This window comes from Polypterus senegalus, chromosome 4 (assembly GCF_016835505.1).
Source record: "Polypterus senegalus isolate Bchr_013 chromosome 4, ASM1683550v1, whole genome shotgun sequence".
NCBI classification, from domain to species: Eukaryota; Metazoa; Chordata; class Cladistia; order Polypteriformes; family Polypteridae; genus Polypterus; species Polypterus senegalus.
Window position 1 is genome coordinate 5519675 of NC_053157.1, and position 25233 is coordinate 5544907.

Here is a 25233-nt window from a genome sequence, read left to right on the forward strand (position 1 = left end):
TTCTGAACAGGCAGCGTGGGGTCAGAAGAGGGAGATCGTGTTTTATTAAAATGCTGGGATTCTATGAGGAGGCAACAAAAGGATCTGATCAAAGTGGAGCAGATGAGATTATTGATCTTGACTTTAAGAAAGTATTTGATAAGGTGCCACATGAGAGGGTGGGCATCAAACTAAAAGAAGTGGGAGTTCAGGGTGATGTTTTTAGATGGGTGCAGAATTGGTTCAGACACAGGAAGTAGAGGGTGATGGTGCGAGGAACTTTATCAGAATTGGGGGACGTTAAGAGTAGTGACCAGCAGGGGGCAGTGCTACGGCCACTACTATTTTTAATATATATAAATGATTTAAATAGGAATATAAGTAACAAGCTGGTTAAGTTTGCAGATGATACCAAGATCGGTGGATTAGCAGATAATTTGGAATCCGTTATATCATTACAGAAGGACTTGGATAGCAGACAGGCTTGGGCAGATTTGTGGCAGATGAAATTTAATGTCAGTAAATGTAAAGTATTACACATAGGAAGTAAAAATGTGAGGTTTGAATACACAATGGGAGGTCTGAAAATCGAGAGTCCGCCTTATGAGAAGGATTTAGGAGTCACAATGGACTCTAAGCTATCGACTTCCCAACAGTGTTCAGAAGCCATTAAGAAGGCTAACAGACTTTCAGGTTATATAGCGCCTTGATGTGTGGAGAACAAGTCACAGGAGGTTATGCTCAACCTTTATAACACACTGGTGAGGCCTCATCTGGAGTCCTGGGTGCAGTTTTGGTCTCCAAGCTACAAAAAGGACATAACAGCACAAGAGAAGGTCCACAGAAGAGCGACTTGGCTGCTTCAGGGCTACAGGGGATGAGTTATGAGGAAAGATTAAAAGAGCTGAGCCTTTACAGTTTAAGCAAAAGAAGATTAAGAGGTGACCTGATTGAAGTGTTTAAAATTATGAAAGGAATTAGTCCAGTGGATCGAGACTATTATTTTAAAATGAGTTCATCAAGAACACGGGGACACAGTTGGAAACTTGTTAAGGGGAAATTTCGCACAAACATTTTGAAGTGTTTTTTTTTTTTATTTTATTAACACAAAGAACCATAGACACTTGGAATAAGCTACCAAGTAGTGTGGTGGACAGTAAGACTTTAGGGACTTTCAAAACTCAACTTGATGTTTTCTTGGAAGAAATAAGTGGATAGGACTGGCAAGCTTTGTTGGGCTGAATGGCCTGTTCTCACCCAGAGTGTTCTAATGTTGTAATGAATCTTTGAAGTCTTCAGTTCATCACGCAGGTTGTTTATACAACGTCAAGTTAGTGGACGGATGGATTCTCAGTGTGAGACACCAACTTTCAAACACGGAGGAGGAAGTGTGATGGTCTGGGCTTCTTTTGCTTGAGGCAGAGCTGATGACTTGCACAGAGTGACTGGCATTCTGAATCAAAAGGGTTACCACAGTTTGGCTGTTATATCAGCAAAAGGTGCAGGCCACTTTGATTAATCAAAACTTTGAATAAAATTTTGTACACTTAATGATTCCTTGAGTTATTTTTTTTAAAGATTTGCCATTGTTTATTTTTTCTTATGCAAGTGTAATATTGTTCAAGTAATACTTCAGAGCAGGGGTTGCCAAGTCCTGTCCTGGAGGACCACTATGGCTGCAGGTTTTCATTCTAACCCTTTTCTTAATGAGTGACCTGTTTTTTCTGCTTATTAAGTTCATTTGAACTCATTTTAATTGACTTGTACTTGAAGACTCAGACCCCTAAATTGTTTCTTTGTCCTTAATTAGCAGCCAAACTAATATGAAATAAAATAAGAGCCAAAACAACTGGTGTCCATCATGCAATATCTGAAAATAAAGAAAGATGAAGGTCTCAGGAATGTCGATCTGCTCAGGTCCCCAAAACATTTTAACAGGGGTCTCTTAGAAAGAGAAAATCAACCATTTCTGAAATGTCTGCTAATGCACCATGAGAGCAGCAACAAGCCGCGGAATTAAAGAATGAGTTTAATTAACAGCAAGGATTGGCACCTCATTATGGAACTGGTTGGAGTGAAATTGGTTGAAATTTCAGGCCCTGACTTAGTTTGTCTTCTGTTGGTTCACTCACTTCACATTTCATTTCTGTTTGGGTGCCATTTCAGGAAAGAAATTAAGCAATTCAGATGAACGATAAAGAAATTCAGGGGAACAAATCTTAAAAAAGCAAATTAATTAAAATGAATTCACAAGAAATTAATTAGCAGCACAAACAGAGCACTCATTTAAAAAAAAAAGGTTAGAATAAAAACCTGCAGCCACGGTGGTCCTCCAGGACTGGACTTGGTGACCCCTGCTTCAGAGGATGTAGTAACACAGTCTGTCCTAACTCTAATTTAAGGCAGAGAGTTTTTAAGTAATCAGACGAAGTTGGGACACCTGTACAAACTGTTTGTTTCAACTTGCAAGGCTTAATTTACTTTAATTGCTACAGAACATCTGTAGGTTATAAACTGTTTTCATCATTTTAGGTGATGAAAAACTTTTGACCAGTAGTGTGTGATCCTTACTGACTTGTTATGAGTTGTGTACAGAATAGTAGCTAAACAATTCAAAAATTCTGCCTATGAAGCATTGAAATAGTCAGCTCTGTGAGACGACTGATTGAGCTTTTCAGGGTCCGGCAGCTAAGGAAACTGATGTCATTTTGCAGTATTTATAAGCAAGGTTTAGAAAGTGCAGAAATGTATTGAATGAAGACTACCGTATATTCTCACATTTAGGATCTCCTGCAGATAAGTCGGAGCTTGATTTTAACATATAATTTCTGGTCTTTTATAATGTCGAAGGTGGAAAAGTCCATCTATTGGTCCAAGAGATTACGATATGCTAACACCCACCTGAGGGAGTAACCACGGAGCACACAGCCTTTTTTTCTCTCTATTGTGCCTACGTGACCACACGGTAATACCCGCACTATCCGAAGCGACGTTTGCACTGTTTTGTGTTTTTTGTATCTCACACCCTCATACACGTTTATCGTAAGAGCATCCCTTATCTACGATGAAGCATTCGTTCAGAAGAAAATGTGAAGTTGGTTTTAAATTAAAAGTCGTTGAAGTAGCAAAAGAAATTGTTAACTGTGCTGCTGTAACAAAATTCAGTGTGTCTGACAAACTGATGCGATATCGAAGGAAGCAGGAAGATGTAAAAAAAAAAAAAAATTGCCACATTTTTGAACGTGCCTATAAGTCGGGCACTGATTTTATGATCAACTTTTTTCGGATTTCAAGGCCCGACTTATATGCGAATATATACGGAAAATCCTTGTCCAAAATTAGATGTAACTGCTAAATTAATACTCAAGAGCTTTGAGTTAAGAGTATTATAGATAAATAGGTACAACTTAGATGCAATGTTCCCTCTAAAGAGTAGGATATAGTGAGCAAAAAACATTGTTTATGAGCGAGATTTTGTTTAAGCCAAAAATTTATGAGCACCAGTTTTCGCGATAAGTACGAGCGATGCTGTCGGAATGAGCGATCGTGTGGGAAGTATGAGCGACGCTCTGAATTCACACGCTCAGCTTAGAGGGAACATTGCTTAGATGTATAGTCCCCAGAGGGATATTTGGCTTTTCACAGGAAGTCTTTAAATAAATAGATAAGTTAATATATACACAAACAACAGAATGATTAAAGAGGATCAAAATTAAAAAGAGAGAAAAGTCCCGGTCCCACTAAGACGATATATAGACATATTGCTGTTTGCAGTAAAGGAGCCCCAGTCACATTTCTTGACACACTTCTACTGAAAAACTCGTTGGCTGAAAGTCTTCTGTGTCTTTGAGTCTGAGAGAGGATGTGCAGCATTGTTCATGGTGACCTTCAGTTTTGTTTTCATTCTCTTCTCCGCTATCAGAGTGCACCCCATAACTTGAGTCTGCCTTTTTAATTGGCTTGTTGAATCGGTGGGCCTCTCTTGAAATGATGTTACAGGCCCAGCACATCACAGTCTGGCCATCCCAGAGTTAGAGAATTGGTGAAGGATGTCGCTCTCCACATTAAAGGAGCACAGTCTTCTAAGAAAAAAGAGCCTACCCTGCCCTTTCTTCGAGAGGTCCAGTGTGTTATGAGAATAGTCCAACCTGACGTTGATGTGGACCCCCAAGTACTGTAGTATGCACCACCTCTACATCCACTCACTGAATAGTGACTGGACAAAGAGGCTGTTTAGTGCATCAAAAGTCAATAATCAACAACTATTATTGCCTTACCAGTAACGGCGCACTGCACGATAACGTGTAGTGAATCCCGTTGACTTGTCGTTTTCCTCCTCTTTCTCTGTACGTTTACCATTCATTTGCTCAGAGGTTGATGTGCTTGCTGTTTCCTGATCAGCTTTTATTTTCTCCATCTTAGCTGCCCACTTCTTCTCTTCTTTTGTCGGCATCTTTTCACGTTAAAACTCATTAAGTCAGTGTTTGTGTTGCAATTACTTAGTACGTTTTTTTTTAAATTTTTCACTTAAGCTGGCACTTCAGTCTTCAATCTGCCTCAAGAATAATTTAAGACATGAAGAGGTAGGGGAAGTGACAGCGAAGGTGGTAGGGAATGAAAATGGTGCCCATATGTATGCGCTGCACTGCCGCCTTGCTGGCTGCTGCTGAGAGTTGATTCTACAATACAATAAAATAAAATAAAAAGATTAATAACTTTGGAGGTCAGTCATCACCCCGAAAGCGGATAGTAGACGTCACATAGTATATGTGTACCAAATTACAGGTCAAATGGTTTGCAAGATACAGGTGATTTAAAATCCTGGACAGAGAAACGGACATCCACGGTAGCGAATTATATAAGAAGACTGTTCAGAGTTACCACTGAGTATATGAGGTTATATTTTTTTCTGAATTTAACTGAAACGCCTATCATTTATACACTTTTACTTCAGTAGTTATTTAAATAAGTAATTGAAGAAATGTTACTTGATTTAAATGGTAAATGCTTCTGAGTGTCAGCACACTAATCTATACTAATAAAAGGCAAAGCCCTCACTCACTGACTCATCACTAATTCTCCAACTTGCCGTGTAGGTAGAAGGCTGAAATTTGGCAGGCTTATTCCTTACAGCTTACTTACAAAAGTTGGGCAGGTTTCATTTCGAAATTCTACGCATAAGGGTCATAACTGGAAGCTATTTTTCCCATATAATGTAATGGAGTCTTGAGTTGGAGATGGCCGTGGGGGGCGGAGTTTCGTGTGACATCATCACGCCTCCTACGTAAGTACGTAGAGAACAAGGAAGAACTCCAAGCACAAAACGCCATTTCACAATTGAGAAGGCAGAAAAACATTATGAAGCAAATGATGCATATGCGGAAACAAAGCACGGCGTGAACCGTAAGTTTATATTAAATTAAGTTCATAGACAGGCTGCCACTAGCGTTTGTAATTTAGTGCCTGCCCATATAAGGCCGTCCATCAGTGGCAATCCAATACAAACACTGCCGGTAAATGTTCACGGGTGAAGGACTGTGCTTATGCAGAGGAAGATGAGATGGTCAGGGTGGTGTTTGGCACAAACTCATTGAAACTGCGAGAGAAACTTTTAAGTGCCGGGTCTTAGCTGACATTACGAGATGGCACCAGTACAGCTGGGAACCTTCGATGCAAGAACACCAAGCGGCTCACGTGAACTGACGCAATGCGCAGACAAAAAGCAACAGTTCCAAAGAGTGCTGAATAAAAACCGAATTACACAATTGAGAAGGCAGCAAAAAAATATGAAGCGTGTTATACATACAATCATATTCATAAGTGCAGCTACTGCGGAAACAAAGCACACGGTGGAAAAAGTGAATGTCCTGCTAAAGGAAGACAGTGTAGAAAAAAACCCGTGCATGCAGTTTGTCACATCACAGATAAAGAGGAAGACGAGCTGTTTATTGATGCAGTAAGGAACTAATCGATGAATGAAACCTCTTATCTTTACAACGATTGACAAACACGGAATGTAACTTGAACACATCCTACAAATACGAGCCTGATTGAAAGAAATAATGATAATCAAATCCTTGATGACAGCAACATTCAATAACACTCACAAAACAATTACTGTATATTGACAATTATGTTACGTTATTTTTAAAATGTTCCCTTTTCTTTTTCATAACTTCTACTTCTCCACTGCGGTACACGGGTATATATATATAAATGTATGTATATACACCCCGATCTACAATACATACTTTAGCATAGACAAGCCACACGCTGTGGCGTAATTGTAGAGTCTTCGCCTCTAACGCCGACATTCGAGGTTCGATTCGAGAGGGTGTACTGACTATGTACGCGCGCTACCTGATTCATTTTACCTTCGCATCTCCTTGGTTTGGAACGTATGAAAAATATTAGGTTAACGCAGAATCATGTTACGTTATTTTTAAAATTTTCCCTTTCTTAGCACAAGCACAGCTGAGAAACTTCGATGCATGTACTCCATAACGCGTTAAAAAATAACGCATTTAATCACACTTTCAATTCCAAGCAAACGGGAACTTTTGTCAATGCATGATTTACTGGTACATCCATTACACTGATGCACACATCACAGCTACAAAAATGTTAGAGTCGGAATAAAGCGCGTTCCTACGACTGATCATTTCGACTACCCGAAATAAGCCTTGATAAAAGCGTGGTTTTGTGCACACTGAAAAGCAAGCAAAATTAGATGCATTACAGAAAGCGGACTTTGTGGCTCTTACTGGGATCATTGGACTTCCGTGACCGTTAGTAATTCTAAATACATCTAATTACAAAATGTTCAATGATCACACTGTTTTAGCCTAATGTACAAAATAATTTTGGCTAATGTTACTCAGAGTTTAAAGAGTAAGCTGGTCAAATTACCTTTTATGTTTCTGACTTATTTTTTTAAGAAGAAAACTGCACTTTATGTTGAAATTTTGGTTATTATTATTTAAAGACAATACTATTCTGAAAATGTACTTAAAGTACTTAAACTACCACTTTATTTTTAAGTCTGCCCAATTTTAACCAGGGATGATATTTTTGTTTCTGTTTTGAATTCAAATGCAGTTTAAAAGCTTTTTTTCAGAAATTAAAACAGCTTCAGTTTACAATATTCATGTCCATGTCTATTATTTGATTCTGTCGCCCACTAAAACCGTTTTAAATTAAAAAAAAAAACATTTGCGATTTGGGGCAAATTTACGTGCGATTACATACGATTGATCAAGATTAATTCTTACACAGCCTCTAATTAATTGGATTAATTTTTTTAATCGAGTCCCACCCCTAATATATATATGTAGATTTGTATATATACAGTATGTGTATATATGTATATATATGTATGTGTGTATATGTATATATATATAACTGTATATATGTATGTGTATAGATGTGTGTATATATATATATATATATATATATATATATATATATATATATAGCAACACTCATGACAATTACAAAACAATTACATTGTCAATCATGTTACGTTATTATTAAAATGTTTCCTTTTCTTTTTACTTCTCCGCTGCCAATCACAGGTATTTTGATATATATATATATATATATATATATATAATATAAATAGATAGATATGACAACAACACTCATATCAATGACAAAACAATTACATTAACAATCATCTTACGTTATTTTTAAAATGTTTGCTTTTCTTTTTCATAACTTCTTTAACACACTTCTTCTCCGCTGCGAAGCGCGGGTATTCTGCTAGTGTGTATATATTGTAAAGGACCGAGGAGACAGTAGCAAGGGTTGGGGTTTTCCGGCCCCGTATATTGTAAACCACAAACAAAACTGGTCAAAATTATAAACAAAATAGTTCATATCGCGACGCCGACTCCTGGCGTCGCGCCATTTTATTGGGGAGGAGCCGGAAGTGGAGGGATGCGGGAAGGACCGCAAGGGAGGATGGGAAGGATGACGCCAGGGCAAGATGGCGGAGGAAGGGCGGAAGTATCGCACTGCGGTCAATCCAGGCCTATGGTGCAGGAAGGTCTTTCTTTCTATGAGGAAGCAGAGGGAGAAAGTTAATACCCCACCATTCCCTGGCGGCGAGTGGTTTCCCAGGTGCTATCGAATCAATCCGCGCCTCCTACTCGCGCGTGCGTGACCGATCCCCCCCTTAGCCCAGGACCGTCAGGTCGGGCGGACCTAACCGAGAGGTCGTGAATACGAGAGAGGGCATCGGCATTGGCCTGAAGGGTGCCCGCCGATAAGTGACAGTGAACTTATACGGCTGTAAGTCCAGGAACCACCTGGTGACCCGCGGATTCGACTCTTTGTGTAGGGACATCCACTGAAGTGCAGCGTGATCAGTCACCAGAGCGAATTCGCGACCCAGCAGGTAGTAACGGAGGTGGGTCACTGCCCACTTAATGGCCAAGGCCTCCCTCTCCACTGCAGCGCACGGGTCTCCCGGTCCATCAGTTTCCGCTAAGGTACATCACAGGGTGCTCGACACCATCGACGCTTTGGCTCAGCACGGCACCCAGGCCTGTGTCCGCGCCGGTCTGGAGAATAAACGGGAGCCCAAAATCGGGCGTCCGTAACACAGGTGCCGACGTTAGGGCCTTCTTTAGGTCACTGAACGCTGTTCTGCTTTGTCGGTCCACACCACGTATAGGGAGCGCCCTTTTGTCAGGTCAGTCAAGGGTGCTGCTCTTCGAGAAACGGGAACAAACCGGCGGTAGTAACCGCAAGCCCCAAGAAAGCCTGCACCTGTTTCTTGGTACTCGGACGGGGCCATTCTAAGATGTCTTTAACTTTGGAGCTCTGTGGCCGCACCTGTCCTTGTCCCACGAGGTAGCCTAAATATTTGGCCTCCTTTAATCCAAAAACACTTCGGGGGTTTATGCGGAGGCCGGCTTTAGCCAGTGTTCGGAGGACAGCTGCGACCTGCAGTAGATGCTCCTCCCAGGTGCCGGAATAGATGACAACGTCATCCAGGTAGGCGGCGCTATAGGACTGGTGGGGCTTCAGCACTCTATCTACCAGACGCTGGAAGGTCGCCGGGCCCCGTGCAGCCCAAATGGGAGGACCTTGTACTGCCAGTGCCCGCTAGGGGTGCTAAAGGCCGTTTTCTCCTTTGCGGATGCCGTTAAAGGAATTTGCCAATACCCTTTGTCATGTCAAGGGTAGTCAGATATCGAGCCGCACTCCAGCCGCCAAGGAGGTCGCCAATGCGGGCATGGGGTAGGCATCGAACTTGGAGATCTGATTCAGACGCCTAAAGTCATTACAGAACCTCCAGGAGCCGCCTGGCTTGGAGACGAGGACAATAGGGCTGGACCAGGGACTATGGCTCTCTTCAATTATGTCCATGTCCAACATACGCTTCACCTCCAGTTCGACCTCTGCGCGCTTTGCCTCCGGAGTCGGTAGGGCCTCTCCCGGACGATTACCCCGGCTCCGTGACTATATCGTGCTCAATCAGCGCGTCCGCCGGGTGACTCGCCACTACCTCGGGATGGCTCGGAGTGTTTGGGCTAACTCCTGCCGCTGCTTGGGGTCAGCTCTTCCGAGGTTAAGGGCAGTTGTGCTTGCGAAAGGGAGAGTGACCTACGGGAGCTGGGAGCTCCTCTCTATCTCTCAGGGCTTTAACAGGTTGACATGATAGATCCTCTCACTCGGTCGACGATTGGGCTGTTTCACCAAATAGTCGACGAGTCCTTTTCTCTCCTTAACCTCGTAAGGCCCTTGCCAGTGAGCGCAGCTTCGAGTGGGAGGTCGGACGAGCACCATAACTCGGTCCCAGGCGGAACTCCCTGAGGACGGAGTTGCGGTTGTAACACCGGCCTGCGCTGCTTGCGCACGAGTCACGCGTGCTCTTTTAGGAGGGGCCTGATCTTTGTGAGTCGGTCGCGCAGTTGCGCTCGCATCAAAATGTTAGAGGAGGGAAGAGCCTCGCCTCCCAGCCTTCTTTTAGGATGTCGAGGATTCCCGGGGTTGTCGCCCGTATAGTAATTCAAAGGGGAGAAGCCTGTAGAGGCCTGGGGTACCTCCCGTTAAGGCAAAAGCACGAGCGGGAGGAGCTGGTCCCAGTTCCTGCCGTCCGCGCTGACTACCTTGCGGAGCATCTGCTTAAGCGCCTGATTAAATCGTTCACCAACCCGCCAGTTTGCGGGTGATAGACTGACGCTTTCAGGTGCTTTATCTGCAGTAATTTGGCTACCTCCTTGAACGTATCCGAAGTGAAGGGCGCCCTGGTCCGTGAGGACCTCCTTGGGTATGCCCACGTGGAAAACAAATTAACCAGTTCCCGTGCGATGCTTTTAGTATTAGCGGGCCGCGGGGGCACCGCCTCTGGGTACCGGGTGGCATAGTCCACCATGACTAGGATATACTTGTGGCCACGGGTTGAGGGCTCCAGGGTCCCACCAAATCGACCCCTATCCTTTCAAAGGGATGTCCACGAGGGGAATAGGGACTAGAGGAGCACGGTCCCTCCTAGGAATCTGGCGGGTCTGGCACTCGGACAGGATTGACAGAACCGCCGGACCTCCTCATTGATCCCAGGCCAGTAAAAGCGGGCTTAATCCTCTCCAGTGTTTTTCGCCCCGAGGTGGGCCTAGGAGGTGAGCATGTGCCAACTCGCATATCTCCCGCCGGAAGGTACGCGGAATTAGCAACAACTTCCGCACCTCGCCCTCATGGGTAGCCACTTTCGGTACAACAGATCATTCTCAAGGACAAAGAAGGGTTCCCGCGGTGTGGATCCGTCCGCTGTGAGCTGTTAGGCAGAACGATGCATTCGGGCAAAGCGCAGGGAGTCATCATTCCACTGCTCCCTCTTAAAGGAGGCGGCGTGGACCGAAATTGATGGTCCAGGCCGCCGAGGGTCTTGGGGCCTGGGCCCGGGAAGAGTTCCCTGGCTAGTCCCTTCTCCGCGGAATCTTCCGGTCAAGGTCCGTAGCCACGAAAGGTCCCCGAGACACCAGCCCCATAGGGCCTGCCCTTGTGCACGGCGTGGAGGCCGCGGGAGGGGTGCCTTTTCCCCTCATAACAAGATCCAACGAGGCCCCGGGAGCGGCGAATGGCTTACCGCTGATTCTTTTAGACCAGTCTTGTCCCAGAATCACTGGGAAGGGGGGGTCAGGTAACACAGCGACCGCCATTTGATTGGTTCCCCTTCCAGGTGACATAGCAGTGAGCGGAACGATATGACCTAGTCCCCCCATGCACACAGGTGACCAACAAATGCTGTTTTAACCACTGTTGCGGTAAGACAAAACGGCGAGCAACAATGGTAATGTTGCTGCCGGAATCAAACAAAGCCACCACGGCGTGCCCATTTAGCAACACCACTCCCGATTCGACTCGCCAAGGGATGCGGCGGGGTACAATACCTCTCCGATGATGTCCAGCTGCAGTCCATAGGCTCCGGGGCGATGTGATGGGGGCAGTTTGGCAGCAGGTGACCGGTCTCGCCACACTTAAAACAGCGCGCGGACCCGCCTCTCTCTGGCTCTGGCTGGCGCTTCTGCAGCGCGCCGAGGGGCTCGGGGTGGCCGCCCGTCCCTGCGGTTCCCGCGAGCAGGCTTTTCTGACCCCCAAGTCGGAGGACCGCCAACTGACGCTCCAGGACGCCGAGGAGGCCCGACATGTTCTGATAGGCGTGTCCCGGACCTGCTGGGCGAGGGAACTGGGCATCGCATTGACCAGGCCTTCACAGGCCACCCGCCGACCACTTTCCGCCCGTCGGGCTCTCTGGCCGTAGCCAGCGCCCATCTTGCCCCAGAACTCAACGCCTGGGCGCGAAGGGCTTTTCGGGTCAAAGACCCAGTTCCGCCATTCGCGCCTGCTGGCCCGGCTAATGCCGTAGCGGGCCAATATTTCGGGCTTGAGGAGGTCGTAATTAGCGCCTCCTCCTCAGGGAGGTCATAATAGGCAGCTGGTCCTTCAGGTATGGCGCCAAGATGGACGCCCACTGACCGCTGCCACTCGCTCCGGGTGGCCGCCCTCTCAAACATGCCCAGGTAGGCATCGACGCCCTCCGGCGGGCCCATCGGAACCATAGGAGGAGGCGGCTGCCTGGGCGGGTCTGGTCTCGCCCGTTGGGCTTCCACTAACCTGGCCTTCGTGGCCTCCAGCTCCCGGGTGGTGGCGGCTTGCGCAGCTGCAGGCCTGGAGCTGGTCGCTCATTCCTGCAGCACGTGTTGAGGTCCTGTCCCTCCGTCATTCCGGGATCTCTATCCTGCCGACTACGCCACTTGTAAAGGACCGAGGAGACAGTAGCAAGGGTTGGGGGTTTTCTGGCCCCGTATATTGTAAACCACAAACAAAACTGGTCAAAATTATAAACAAAACAGTTCATATGCGCGACGCCGACTCCTGGCGCCGCGCCATTTTATTGGGGAGGAGCCGGAAGTGGAGGGATGCGGGAAGGACCGCAAGGGAGGATGGGAAGGATGACGCCAGGGCAAGATGGCGGAGGAAGGGCGGAAGTATCGCACTGCGGTCAATCCAGGCCTATGGTGCAGGAAGGTCTTTTTTTCTATGAGGAAGCAGAGGGAGAAAGTTAATACCCCACCATTCCCTGGCGGCGAGTGGTTTCCCAGGTGCTATCGAATCAATCCATGCTGCCTCCTACTCAGCAAGTGCGTGACAATATATATATATATATATATATATATATATATATATATATATACTGTATATATATATGTGTATAGATGTGTGTGTATATATATATATATTTATATATATATATTTATATATATATATATATATATATATATATATACCAGCAACACTCATGACAATGACAAAACAATTACATTGTCAATCATTTTACGTTATTATTAAAATGTTTCCTTTTCTTTTTACTTCTCCGCTGCCAATCACAGGTATTTTGCTATATATATATATAATATAAATAGATAGATATGACAACAACACTCATATCAATGACAAAACAATTACATTAACAATCATCTTACGTTATTTTTAAAATGTTTGCTTTTCTTTTCATAACTTCTTTAACACACTACTTCTCCTCACAAGCTGGTATTCTGCTAGTCTATACTAATAAAAGGCAAAGCCCTCACTCACTGACTGACTGACTGACTGACTCATCACTAATTCTCCAACTTCCCGTATAGGTAGAAGGCTGAAATTTGGCAGGCTCATTCCTTACAGCTTCCTTACAAAAGTTGGGCAGTTTTCATTTTGAAATTCTACGCGTAATGGTCATAACTAGAAGCTATTTTTCTCCATTTACTGTAATGGAGTTGAGCTCGAAAGTCGTGGGGGGCGGAGTTTCGTGTGACATCATCATGCCTCCCATGTAATCACGCAGTACGTAGAAAACCAGGAAGAGCTCCAAAAACCGCTGAAGAAAACATGCATTATATAATTAAGAAGGCAGCGAAACAATTAGAAGCGAAGCGAGTGACATATAAAACCATATTCAGCGGCTCACGTGAACTGACGCAGTGCGCAGACAAAAATCAACAGTTCCAAAGAGTGCTGAACAAAAACCGAATTACACTGCTAAGCTCAAATAGACAAACCACACGCCGTGGCGCAATAGTAGAGGCTTTGCCTCTAGCGGCGGCGTCCAAGGTTCGATTCCCAAGAGGGGATGCACTGAGTATGTACGCGCTCTTCTCGATTCATTTTAACCTCGCATCCCCTTGGTTTGAGACGTATGAAAAATATGCGGTTAACGCAGAAAGACAGATCACCAATTGAAGCTTTATGAATAATGGATACTTTATTCGCGATCAATGATTGTTTTGGTAAAGCCATACTCAGTGTATTCATTAGATGAACGGTAAAAAAGTAAGAGTGAGGGGAGGGTGACTTATTGAGGCACGCAGGCAAAACCACAATAGCACGCGGGCTCGATGCACTGTAGTGTGCGTCAACTCGATCTGAATTGTGCGATCACATTCGAAAAAATATATCTTTTTCAAGTTCTATTTAGTCCATATGTGTCGAACTCAAGGCCCGCAGGCCACATCCGGCTCGGCGTGTAATTAAATCCGGCCCGCGAGATCATTTTATATATTATTGTTATTAATGGCCCAGGGATATGAAGCACTGGTAACACAATAAACTACAGATCCCATAATGCAGCGCTTCAGCTGCCTTGCCGAACACTTACGCGCTAATCAAGTCTAGCTTATGATGCTGCAAGTTATTGCGAAGCTAGCCCACACGATGCCGAAGAGAAAAGGTGATTCTGAACATAGAGCCTTTAAAAACCGATGGGAGGCTGAGTATATGTTTACTGACATTGCTGGTAAACCCGTGTGTCTCATTTGTGGAGCTAATGTGGCTGTAATTACAGAATTTAATCTAAGACGGTACTATGAGACAAACCATCAAGATAACCTGAAAGACCTGAATGCAATGCACAAGATACAGAAAGCAGAAGAGTTAGAGAAGAATCTGACACTTCAGCAGACGTTTTTACCCGTGCACAATCGCAAAGTGATTTCAAGTGAAGCTACTTTTATGGGAGACACAAATGCACCAGTGCAACTTGCTCCACTTTCCCTGTTGCCAAGTAATGTTGAACCAAGTCGGCACAACGGTGTTCCCAAATACGCACTTTGTTCATAAACTGAGCGCACTACACACTGAGTTCGCACGGCGCTTTGGTGACTTTGAAGAACAAAATAAGAATTTTCAGTTGTTTCGCAACCCATTTGCTGTCAATGTGGAAACTGCACCTGTGCAGATTCAGATGGAGGTGATTGAGCTGCAGTGTAATGGCACACTGAAGGCAAAGTACGATACTGCACGGCCCGCACAGTTTATTCACTCCATTCCCGCACAAATGCTCCAGCTCCGTCTAAATGCGGCTCGAACCTTGTGCATGTTTGGTAGCACATATCTGTGTGAGAAGCTCTTCTCAGTGATAAAGACTAACAACACAGCACACAGGAGTCGCCTCACTGATGAGCACCTGCAGTCCATCCTGAGAATCTCCAAAACACAGAACTTCACACCAAACAGAAACGAACTTGTTGACAAAAAAAGATGCCAGGCGTCCAGCTCTGATAAAATGACATAAGAGCAAAGACAACTGAATGATTTGATTTGTTATTGCTGAAAGGAACACATTTTATTTATATTTCCAGGTTTTGTTATGCAGCATGTTCATATTTGAATTTGTATAATTTTGACAGGATATATTTTTATGGAGAGCAAAATCTTTTGGGATATTTAAAATTTAAGTTTATTTTTTATATAAAATTACATAAGAGTAAAGAAATTTGAATGTTTGTTCTTTTAACGTTTACTTTATTTCTAACTTGTATAATTTAGACAGGATATATTTTTATGGAGAGCAAAATATTATTAAATTATTTAAGGTTTGAGTTGATTTATTCCGGAATAATATTTTGTCGACTAAATAAAAATTCCTTCTATTTAAAATTTAAATATAACTTGAACAGATACGATAGTTCATAATATCCACAAAGACTTGCACGCAAGAATGGGAGTCATCCGTTTTAACAAGCAGCGTTATTGCACTGATACGAAATAGCTTGCCCATTTAATTATTTAGGAATGGATAAATAAATTAAGATTTTGTACAAATAATGCTTTTCATTTTTCTTCCTTCATGGATTCTGGCACCCCCAGCAACAGTTGCTCGCACCCCAAAGACTATATACAGTGGTGTGAAAAACTATTTGCCCCCTTCCTGATTTCTTATTCTTTTGCATGTTTGTCACACAAAATGTTTCTGCTTTGAAGGTCCCACTGAGCACAGTGGCCTCCATCGTCTGTAAGTGGAAGAAGTTTGAAACCACCAGGACTCTTCCTAGAGCTGGCCGGCCATCTAAACTGAGTGATCGGGGGAGAAGGACTTTAGTCAGGGAGGTGACCAAAAACCCGATGGGCACTCTGTCAGAGCTCCAGAGGTCCTCTGTGGAGAGAGGAGAACCTTCCAGAAGGACAACAATCCACCAATCAGGCCTGTATGGTAGAGAGGCCAGACGGAAGCCACTCCTTAGTAAAAGGCACATGGCAGCCCACCTGGAGTTTGCCAAAAGGCACCTGAAGGACTCTCAGATCATGAGAAACAAAATTCTCTGGTCTGATGAGACAAAGATTGAACTCTTTGGTGTGAATGCCAGGTGTCACGTTTAGCGGAAACCAGGCACCGCTCATCACCAGGCCAATGCCATCTCTACAGTGAAGCATGGTGGTGGTAGCATCTTGCTGTGGGGATGGAACTGGGAGACTAGTCAGGATAAAGGGAAAGATGACTGCAGCAATGTACAGAGACATCCTGGATGAAAACCTGCTCCAGAGCGCTCTTGACCTCAGACTGGGGCGACGGTTCATCTTTCAGCAGGACAACGACCCTAAGCACACAGCCAAGATATCAAAGGAGTGGCTTCAGGACAACTCTGTGAATGTCCCTGAGTGGCCCAGCCAGAGCCCAGACTTGAATCTGATTGAACATCTCTGGAGAGATCTTAAAATGGCTGTGCACCGACGCTTCCCATCCAACCTGATGGAGCTTGAGATGTGCTGCAAAGAGGAATGGGCGACACTGGCCTAGGATAGGTGTGCCAAGCTTGTGGCATCATATTCAAAAAGACTTGAGGCTGTAATTGCTGCCAAAGATGCATCGACAAAGTATTGAGCAAAGGCTGTGAATACTTATGTGATTTCTGAGTTATTTTATTTTTAATAAATTTGCAAAAAACTCTAACTTTTTTCACGTTGTCATTATGGGGTGTTGTTTGTAGAATTCTGAGGAAAAAAATGAATTTAATCTATTTTGGAATAAGGATGTAACAGAACAAAATGTGGAAAAAGTGATGCGCTGTGAATACTTTCTAGATGCACTGTATGTATGTTTGTCCGCCATACAAATCTGGACTGGGCATCCGATTGCAACCAAACTGGGGATGGGGCTCCTTTGTGACAAGGAGAAGGTCATGGGGTATGTTTGGTTGGGAAAAATGTTTGTGGTGACCCACAGGGCACCTTTTTACTGACACAACGTTTACCACACGTCCCTGTAGTTATCATCGCACGTTGCAACAGACGTTCACCGCAGCGCCATTTAGCGGCAGCTTTGGTCTCTATGTGTCATTCGCCAATGTCTGTTATATGCAAGCACGTTTGAACAGAGAATCGCCTTAAAAAGACAGCATCCTTCCCCCGCCAATTTCCCCAAACGCAGCACTGGTTGTATGTCACTTCTCTCTGTAGTTACCATCGCCAACATCCGTTAGATGGCATCACGGTTCAACACAGACCCTCCTTACAAACAGAGCACCCCTCCCCGCCATTTTTCCCAGTACGGTTTCAGTGCTACTCTTTCTCACTGGCTTTCCGTATATGTGGTGCTATTTGCTCACTTTCTGACTGACAATATGTTCTCAGTGTTACTCTTTCTGACTGACTGGTGCTATTTGTTCGCTTTCCGACGTATTGTAAATAACATAAGTTCATCTCACTGTTGTGCTTATTCTGTACGTAATACCATGTAACACATTATAATTTCCTGCTTTTTGCTAATATACCCATGCCACCGAAAAAAAGATGTAGAATTGGAAGGTCCACTTCAGATGCCACAACAAAGTCTATTTCAAGGGCGTCTGAAACGCAACAGCAGACATAATCCAGAGTGGAGCAACTTACAATAAAATGTGAATCAGAAAATTGTTTGTTCTATTTCTATGTTCTGTTTCTTTCATTTGGGAAATTCACTGATTATAGATTCCTGGGCAACGCCGGGTACTCCTGCTAGTCTAACATATAAAAGAAAAATCAACACTTTGTAGTCTTAGCTGTAAGTAGAAGAGTTGCTTTAAAATTTGTTTGACATCCAACTCTGTCGTTTTTACTCTGCCGGGTGTTGTTGCAGTGGACTTTATCCCACAAAACGTCCATTTTCAATCACCAGTACCCACAAACCATTTCTGTGACAAGTTGCTCAGCCCATCTCCAGTACATATTGACTTGTACATTGTTGCAAAATGTTTTAAGCAGATGATTGTCTGTGCTGTCAACACCTTGACTGAAATCTTCCTACTTTTCTGTCACAGGTTTCGGTGTTGACCAGCTACGTGATGATAACTTGGAAACCTATTGGCAGTCTGATGGATCACAACCTCATCTTGTCAACATCCAGTTTAGGTAAGGATAAATCAAAAAGAGACAGGTGAAAGTTTCAAACTTAATGTCATTAATGCTTCTTTCAAAGATAATCTGAATATTTATATTACTCAGGCTCTGAGTGAAAACCACATGGTTATAATTATTTCCAAATTCATACATACAGATTTCTTGTTAGGAGCCTGAAAAGTCCAGATGTCTGGTTACTACCAAATTCCTTTCTCAAATTACTATGCCATAACTTAATTACTTCTTTTATAAAAATACAACATAAAAAAATACAAGTGTTACTTGTACAAGAGCTTTTGACAGATCAGTTACAGTTGATTCAAAACTATTCAGACCCCTTTCTGCACACTTTTATTGTGTTGTTGACTGAATTTTAAATGGATACATTTGCCATTTTTTTGACCATCAATCTACACTCAATAATCCCCAATGACGACATGAAAACATGCTTTAAAAAGGGTTTACAAATTGGCCCATTCTGGGCAATAAAAGTAAACGGTTGGGGCCGATTTGTTTGGTACAGGGGTCTGTAACCTTTCTTCCCCTGAGAGCTACTGTACTTTTACAAAATGAAAATGGCTGAGAGCTACTCATGTTGTCTAACGTTTATTCTCATAGCTTATTTCAACCCAAACAAACTGAATACGCTTGCTTTGCCTGTTGTGTGTCCACAACTCACATTTTGCATTAAAACATCACAAAAAAATATTGAGCTCACCACAGATATGACATATTCCTTTGTCATCTTGTCACATGTCACTGTGTCACTTTATTCACATGTCCAGTCGCATGTGTGATGTGTTTGTTCTTGATGAGTTTGAGTCCGGATATTCTCATAAGTGTGTGCCACATTGAAAAGATAGATTGCAATTCAGATTGTGGATCGTGATTTTGTGTTAAAGGGATTGTGATATGATTTTTTAAAATGATCGCCTACCCCTAATTTGACTAATCAAGTTTTCAAATTTATAGTATGTAGGATTCATTAACCCTTTGGCGAGCTACTTGGAAAGGGGTTGCGTGCTACCAGTTGCTCATGAGCGACGTGTTAGAGACCCCTGGTTTACTACAAATGACATAGAAAATATTTTAAAAATGATAAAATTGTGTAAAATTGTTTGTATTCAGTGTCTGGTTTTGATTATGCTTGTTTTTATCAGACAAAAACAAAACCAGATAGTAAACCATGTAGTGCTGTAAGCTTCCACTAACATGAAACTCCTATCCAAATGCATTAAGTGTACAGTTCTGTCTGATTGTGACACACAGCTAAACTCTGTAGGAGCTCCATGTCATAATTACTTAAACTGAAACTAATAGATATAAAAATAAAATAGAAATGTCTTTGTGAAATAAAAACTAAATTTAAACTAAAATTTCACGATGGAGGAAAACTAAAACTCAGAAATAAAAACTAAAAAGCTATAATAACCTTACTACTAGGCTGCCCTCTTAACTGTCAGAACTAGGCATAAGACAATACACTTACCCCATGATACATTTCATATTGTGAGTCAGGTTTCATAATAAAATTTTCCCACAATATAACGTTTTCATTAAAGATACAGGGTGGCACAGGGAAAGGGGAAATTTTGGAAATGTGTGTTGGCGACCCTGGGGCAGTTGTTTGGGACCAATATGACCTCATTTAGATTGCCTCATTGCCATTAGTTATAATGGAGCATTGGAGTGGTGGTGCGCAACGAGAGTTTGCTTTGAAACTCTTTTATAAAAAAGGTGATAGTGTGACTGCTGCGCAATGGGAATTTCAGTGTCATTATCATGATCGTGTCCTGTCGGCTCATGCGATTACAACATGGGTACATAATTTCGAAGAAATGGGTTCAGTCTTAAAAAAGTAGTCCCCAGGTGGAGCCACTTTGCATACGGCCTGACAGTCGATAGATAGATACTTTTTTAATCCCAAGGGGAAATTCACATAATCCAGCAGCAGTATACTGATACAAAAAACAGTATTAAATTAAAGAGTAATAAAAAAATGCATTTAAAAACAGACAATAACTTTGAATAATGTTAGCATTTACTCCCCCGGGTGGAATTGAAGAGTCGCATAGTGTAGGGGAAGATACGATCTCCTCAGTCTGTCACTGAAGCTACTCCTCTGCCTGGAGATGACACTGTTAAGTGGATGCAGTGGATTCTTCATGATTGACAGGAGTTTGCTTAATGCCCGTCGCTCTGCCACAGATGTTAAACTGTCCAGCCACAATAGAGCCTGCCTTCCCCACCAGTTTGTCCAGGCGTGAGGCGTCCCTCTTCTTTATGCTGCCTCCCCAGCACACTACCACATAGAAGAGGGCGCTCGCCACAACTGTCTGATAGAACATCTGCAGCATCTTATTGCAGATGTTGAAGGACGCCAGTCTTCTAAGGAAGTATTGTCGGCTCTGTCTTCTCTTGCACAGAGCATCAGTATTGGCAGTCCAGTCCAATTTATCATCCACCTGCACTCCCAGGTATTTATAGGTTTGCACCCTCTGCATACAGTCACCTCTCATGATCACGGGGTCCATGAGGGGTCTGGTCCTCCTAAAATCCACCACCAGCTCCTTGGTTTTGCTGGTGTTCAGGTGTAGGTGGTTTGAGTCGCACCATTTAACAAAGTCCTTGATTAGGTTCCTATACTCCTCCTCCTGCCCACTCCTGATGCAGCCCACAATAGCAGTGTCGTCAGTGAACGTTTGCACATGGCAGGACTCCGAGTTGTATTGGAAGTCCATGTATGTTGGCTGAACAGGACCAGAGAAAGTCCAGTCCCCTGCGGCGCTCCTGTGCTGCTGACCACAATGTCAGACCTGCAGTTCCCGAGATGCTCATACTGAGGTCTGTCTTTAAGATAATCCACGATCCATGCCACCAGGTGTGAATCTACTCCCATCTCAGTTAGCTTGTCCCTAAGGAGCAGAGGTTGGATGGTGTTGAAGGCGCTAGAGAAGTCCAGAAACATAATTCTTACAGCACCACTGCCTCTGTCCAAGTGAGAGAGGGATCAGTGTAGCATATAGATGATGGCATCCTCCGCTCCGACCTTCTCCTGATATGCAAACTCGAGGGTCGAGGGCATGGGAGACCTGTGGCCTCAGGTGGTGAAGCAGCAGCTGCTCCATGGTCTTCCTCACATGTGATGTCAGAGCGACAGGCCGGAAGTCGTTCAGCTCACTAGGACGTGATACCTTTGGGACTGGGGTGATGCAAGATGTTTTCCAAAGCCTCGGGACTCTCCCCTGTTCCAGGCTCAGGTTGAAGATGCACTTTAGAGGACTCCACAGTTCCTGCGCACAGGTCTTCAGCAGTCGTGGCGATACTCCATCTGGACCCACTGCTTTGCTGGCACGAAGTCTCCTGAGCTCTCTGCTTACCTGGACTGCTGTAATTGTGGGTGGGGATGTCTCTCCTATGCTGGTATCAGCAGAAAGATGGATTGAGGGTGCAGTACTCCGAGGTGAGAGTGGGTTAGGGTGGTCAAACCTGTTAAAGAAGTTGTTCATCAGGTTTGCTCTCTCCACGTCTCTCTCAATCTTGGCACCCCGCTTCGAGCTGCAGCCAGTGATAATCATCATCCCATCCCACACTTCCTTCGTGCTGTTATTCTGTAACTTCTGCTCCAGCTTTCTCCTGTACTGCTCCTTCGCCGCCCTGAACTGGACTCAGAGTTCCTTCTGCACGCACTTGAGCTCATGCTGATCACCGCCTTTAAAAGTCAATGGGAGCTATTTGACGATTGTTTAGAAGGCGCGTCATTTCACACAACGGTGACATTCCATGGCCTCCGAGATCCCGAGATCTCACTGTTTGTGATTTTTTTTTTTCTTTCCTGTGATGACATCTTAAATGCCAAGTGTACCGCAAACGTCCTGCAACCATTGCTGAACTAAAAAGGAGGACTGAAGAGGAAATCTCTGGCATTCCTCTTGACATGTTACATCGAGCAATGCAGAATTTCCACAACAGGCTGTTAGAATGTGTATGGACACAATGGACAACACCTTTGTGATGTTTTCTACAAAACATAAAATAAATATTGATACCATCATTAATTGCATATCCTGAACAATACATTTCATCATTAAATGTATTTTATAATGTGTTTGTGCATTGAACATCAGTTGAAAATTTCCCATTTCCCTGCGCAACCCTGTATAATTATTCACACCCTTAATTCATTACTTTTCTAGAAGCCCCCTTGGCATCACTTACATGTTTGAATCTTCTTAGGTAAGTTTCTCTAAGCTTTGTACACCTAGATTTGGACAGTTTATCCTGTTCTTCCTGGGAGGTCCCCTCAAACTCCGTAAGACTATATGGGAGGCGTCTTTGAAATGTCATCTTCAGGTCTCTCCACACATGTCCTATTGGGCCTTGTCTGGGCTGCTCAAAGACAGTCACAGTCTTGTCTCTAAGCCACTGCTCAGAGAGTTCAATTTTTGTCTTATCAGGCCAGGAATCTTTTTTTTCCCTCATGTTCTCAGAGTCCAAGTGAGCTTTCATGTGCCTTTTACTCAAGAGTGGCTTTCGTCTAATGTGGAAGAAAGGAACATATTAAATAAAGAAATGTTTGAAGTTTGGTAAAATCAGGCAAGAGGAGACCTGTTCATTGTGTCTTTAATTTACTCCACAGCAAATGCTGAAGAGGGAGCAGGTTGTTACAGAGAGCTCAAAAATGTAAGGGCAGAGGTCAGGTTTATAAGCAGCTGAATTTACATAACAATGCTGAAATGGCACATTATTTCCCTGCCTACAGAAAAGATGTAAAACGTGTACTCACATTTATAATACAGACCGTGTAGTTATGCCACACTGCCGACTAGAACATTGCATAAAGGGATCATTTTTGTGCAGATCATCTAATGTGGCCTACCTAATTCTTTGTATGAAATGTCCTGACACTGTTCTCTATGTAGGAGAAACTGGACAAACACTTCAAGACTGGCAACACAGATGTTCCTGTAGCAGCTCACTTCAACAGCCATGGGCACTGTGAAAGAGACTTTAAAGTCCCAGTGCTTATGGGCAACTTCAGAACACAGCAAGAGAGAAAAGAATGGGAAGTTAAAATGTAACACATTACAACATGGGTTAAATAGAGATGAGAGTTTTATGGCCAGATATGAGGATTGTTTTCATCTCTCGGACTGACACAGGCAGCCTGTCTACAGACCCACATTGTATTGAAAAACTCATTAGAAACTTCAAAAGACTTTGTTGGACAATTCTCGACTCTCCACGCTAGTGTTTGGATATGGACAGTGTATATGCCCCATTGCTCGCGTACTGAAGTGTCAGCAGGCATTTTTCATGGCATTACATGTGTACTTTGTGAGCATGCCCTTGTCGATCAAACAGAGGAAGCGCTGCAGTCTACTTGTGACTTTACGCTGTAGGAAGATAAGTAAATAAATCAAGGTAAATAACATTCGATCTGGCTTTTATATCACTCTGTTATAAAAAAAAATCTTGAAAGGAGAGAAGACGTGATTTTTTCAGAGAGACACTTATAAGTCCCGCGAGACGAGTCCACTCCTGGTGCCAGAAATAAAAGACAAAGAATAGATGACAAAGTAGAACATCGTAAAGAATTCAAAAACTTTGGCGCAGTACACATGCAGAGCAGGTTAAAGTTAATAAAGGTACTAAAATTCAAAAGTCTCAAAAAAAGGATAGTAAAGATCGCATTGGCACAAACAAGCCGAAATTATTACTCATGTAAAATAACGTAAGAGCAAAAAGAGATCAAATATATTGTTCAAAGATTTGTAGATCGTCTGATTCGTGTTGCCAGCGAGAATTGAAAGATTCTAAAAATGTTGGCGCGGTATGAAGTCCCGTGAGGCGGACACTTTTAACATGAGATTCTTTCAAGTCATGCCCTACTTACAACTATTTTCAAACAAGACCACAGCCATCTAACCTCTCAGTCGTGTGAATGCTTTTGGCAGACACAGTTCCTGCGCTCTCACCTCATAGATTTTATCCATCCATCCATTATCCAACCTGCTATATCCTAACTACAGGGTCACGGGGTTTCTGTTGGAGCCAATCCCAGCCAACACAGGGCGCAAGGCAGGACACAAACCCCGGGCAGGGCGCCAGCCCACCGCAGATAAATTTTATCAGGACAATAATTTTATACATTCTAGATGACACATCAACGACAAAGCGAAGAAGAAAGAGAATTGTCAAACATTCGAGAAAGTAATTTTATTTACTTGAGAGAAAGAAACGATATTCACTCACAGGCAGCTATATGTTGTGTTGTCACGATGTAAGTCCAAACATGGAATCAAAATTTATTGTGATCTTGAAGAAAAGTTAATTCCAAATATTGTTTTTAGTAAAGTTTTAAAGTAAAAGTGAAAATACTGCATATTTAACAATACCCATGAAAATAACCATCTCTTTAAATTGTATATCTGGTTAACCAAACCCGGGGGTGGGTGAGCGAAGCCCCCTAGTAAGTAACAAACAGTATAAATGTTTTTATATAAAGACCATCACCAAACTTAATCACAAACAGGAGTTTGCACAATACATTGGCAAGCTCTGTAAGCTGTGCTTTTTCTTTGAGGGACAGGTGTGTGGCAGACTGACTGGCAGGATGATGCTGGACCTTGCCCTGCATCCAAATGGTGCCATCTTTCGCCTTTAAGCCTGGTGCAGCTGCATTGTTCTTATACAGTCATGGCCAAAATTATCGGCACCCCTGGAATTTTCCCAGAAAATTGTTGCAATTCCAAATGTTTTAGTATACACATGCTTATTTCCTTTATGTGCATTAGAACAACACAAAAAAACAGAGGAAAAAAAGCCAAATCTGACATCATTTCACACAAAACTCAAAAACCGGGCTGGACAAAATTATTGGCACCCTCAACTTAATATTTAGTTGCATGCCCTTTGGAAAAAATAACTGAAATCAAGCGCTTCCTATAACCTTGTTACGCTTCTCAACTGGAATTTCTGACCACTCTTCTTTTGCAAACTGCTCAAGGTCTCTCAGATTTGAAAGGCACCTTCTCCCAACAGCAATTTTGAGATCTCTCCATAAGTGTTCAATCGGATTTCGATCCGGACTCATTG

The 25233-nt window shown here is 43.4% G+C and overlaps 1 protein-coding gene across 1 annotated transcript in view; it reads left to right on the plus strand.

Annotated features, from left to right (window-relative positions):
• Positions 1-25233, plus strand: part of anapc10 (anaphase promoting complex subunit 10) — a 139427-nt gene that overhangs the window by 26289 nt on the left and 87905 nt on the right. The window contains exon 3 of the mRNA XM_039750199.1: positions 18057-18147. Within this exon, the coding sequence (XP_039606133.1) occupies positions 18057-18147 (91 nt within the window). The remainder of the gene's footprint in view (positions 1-18056; positions 18148-25233) is intronic.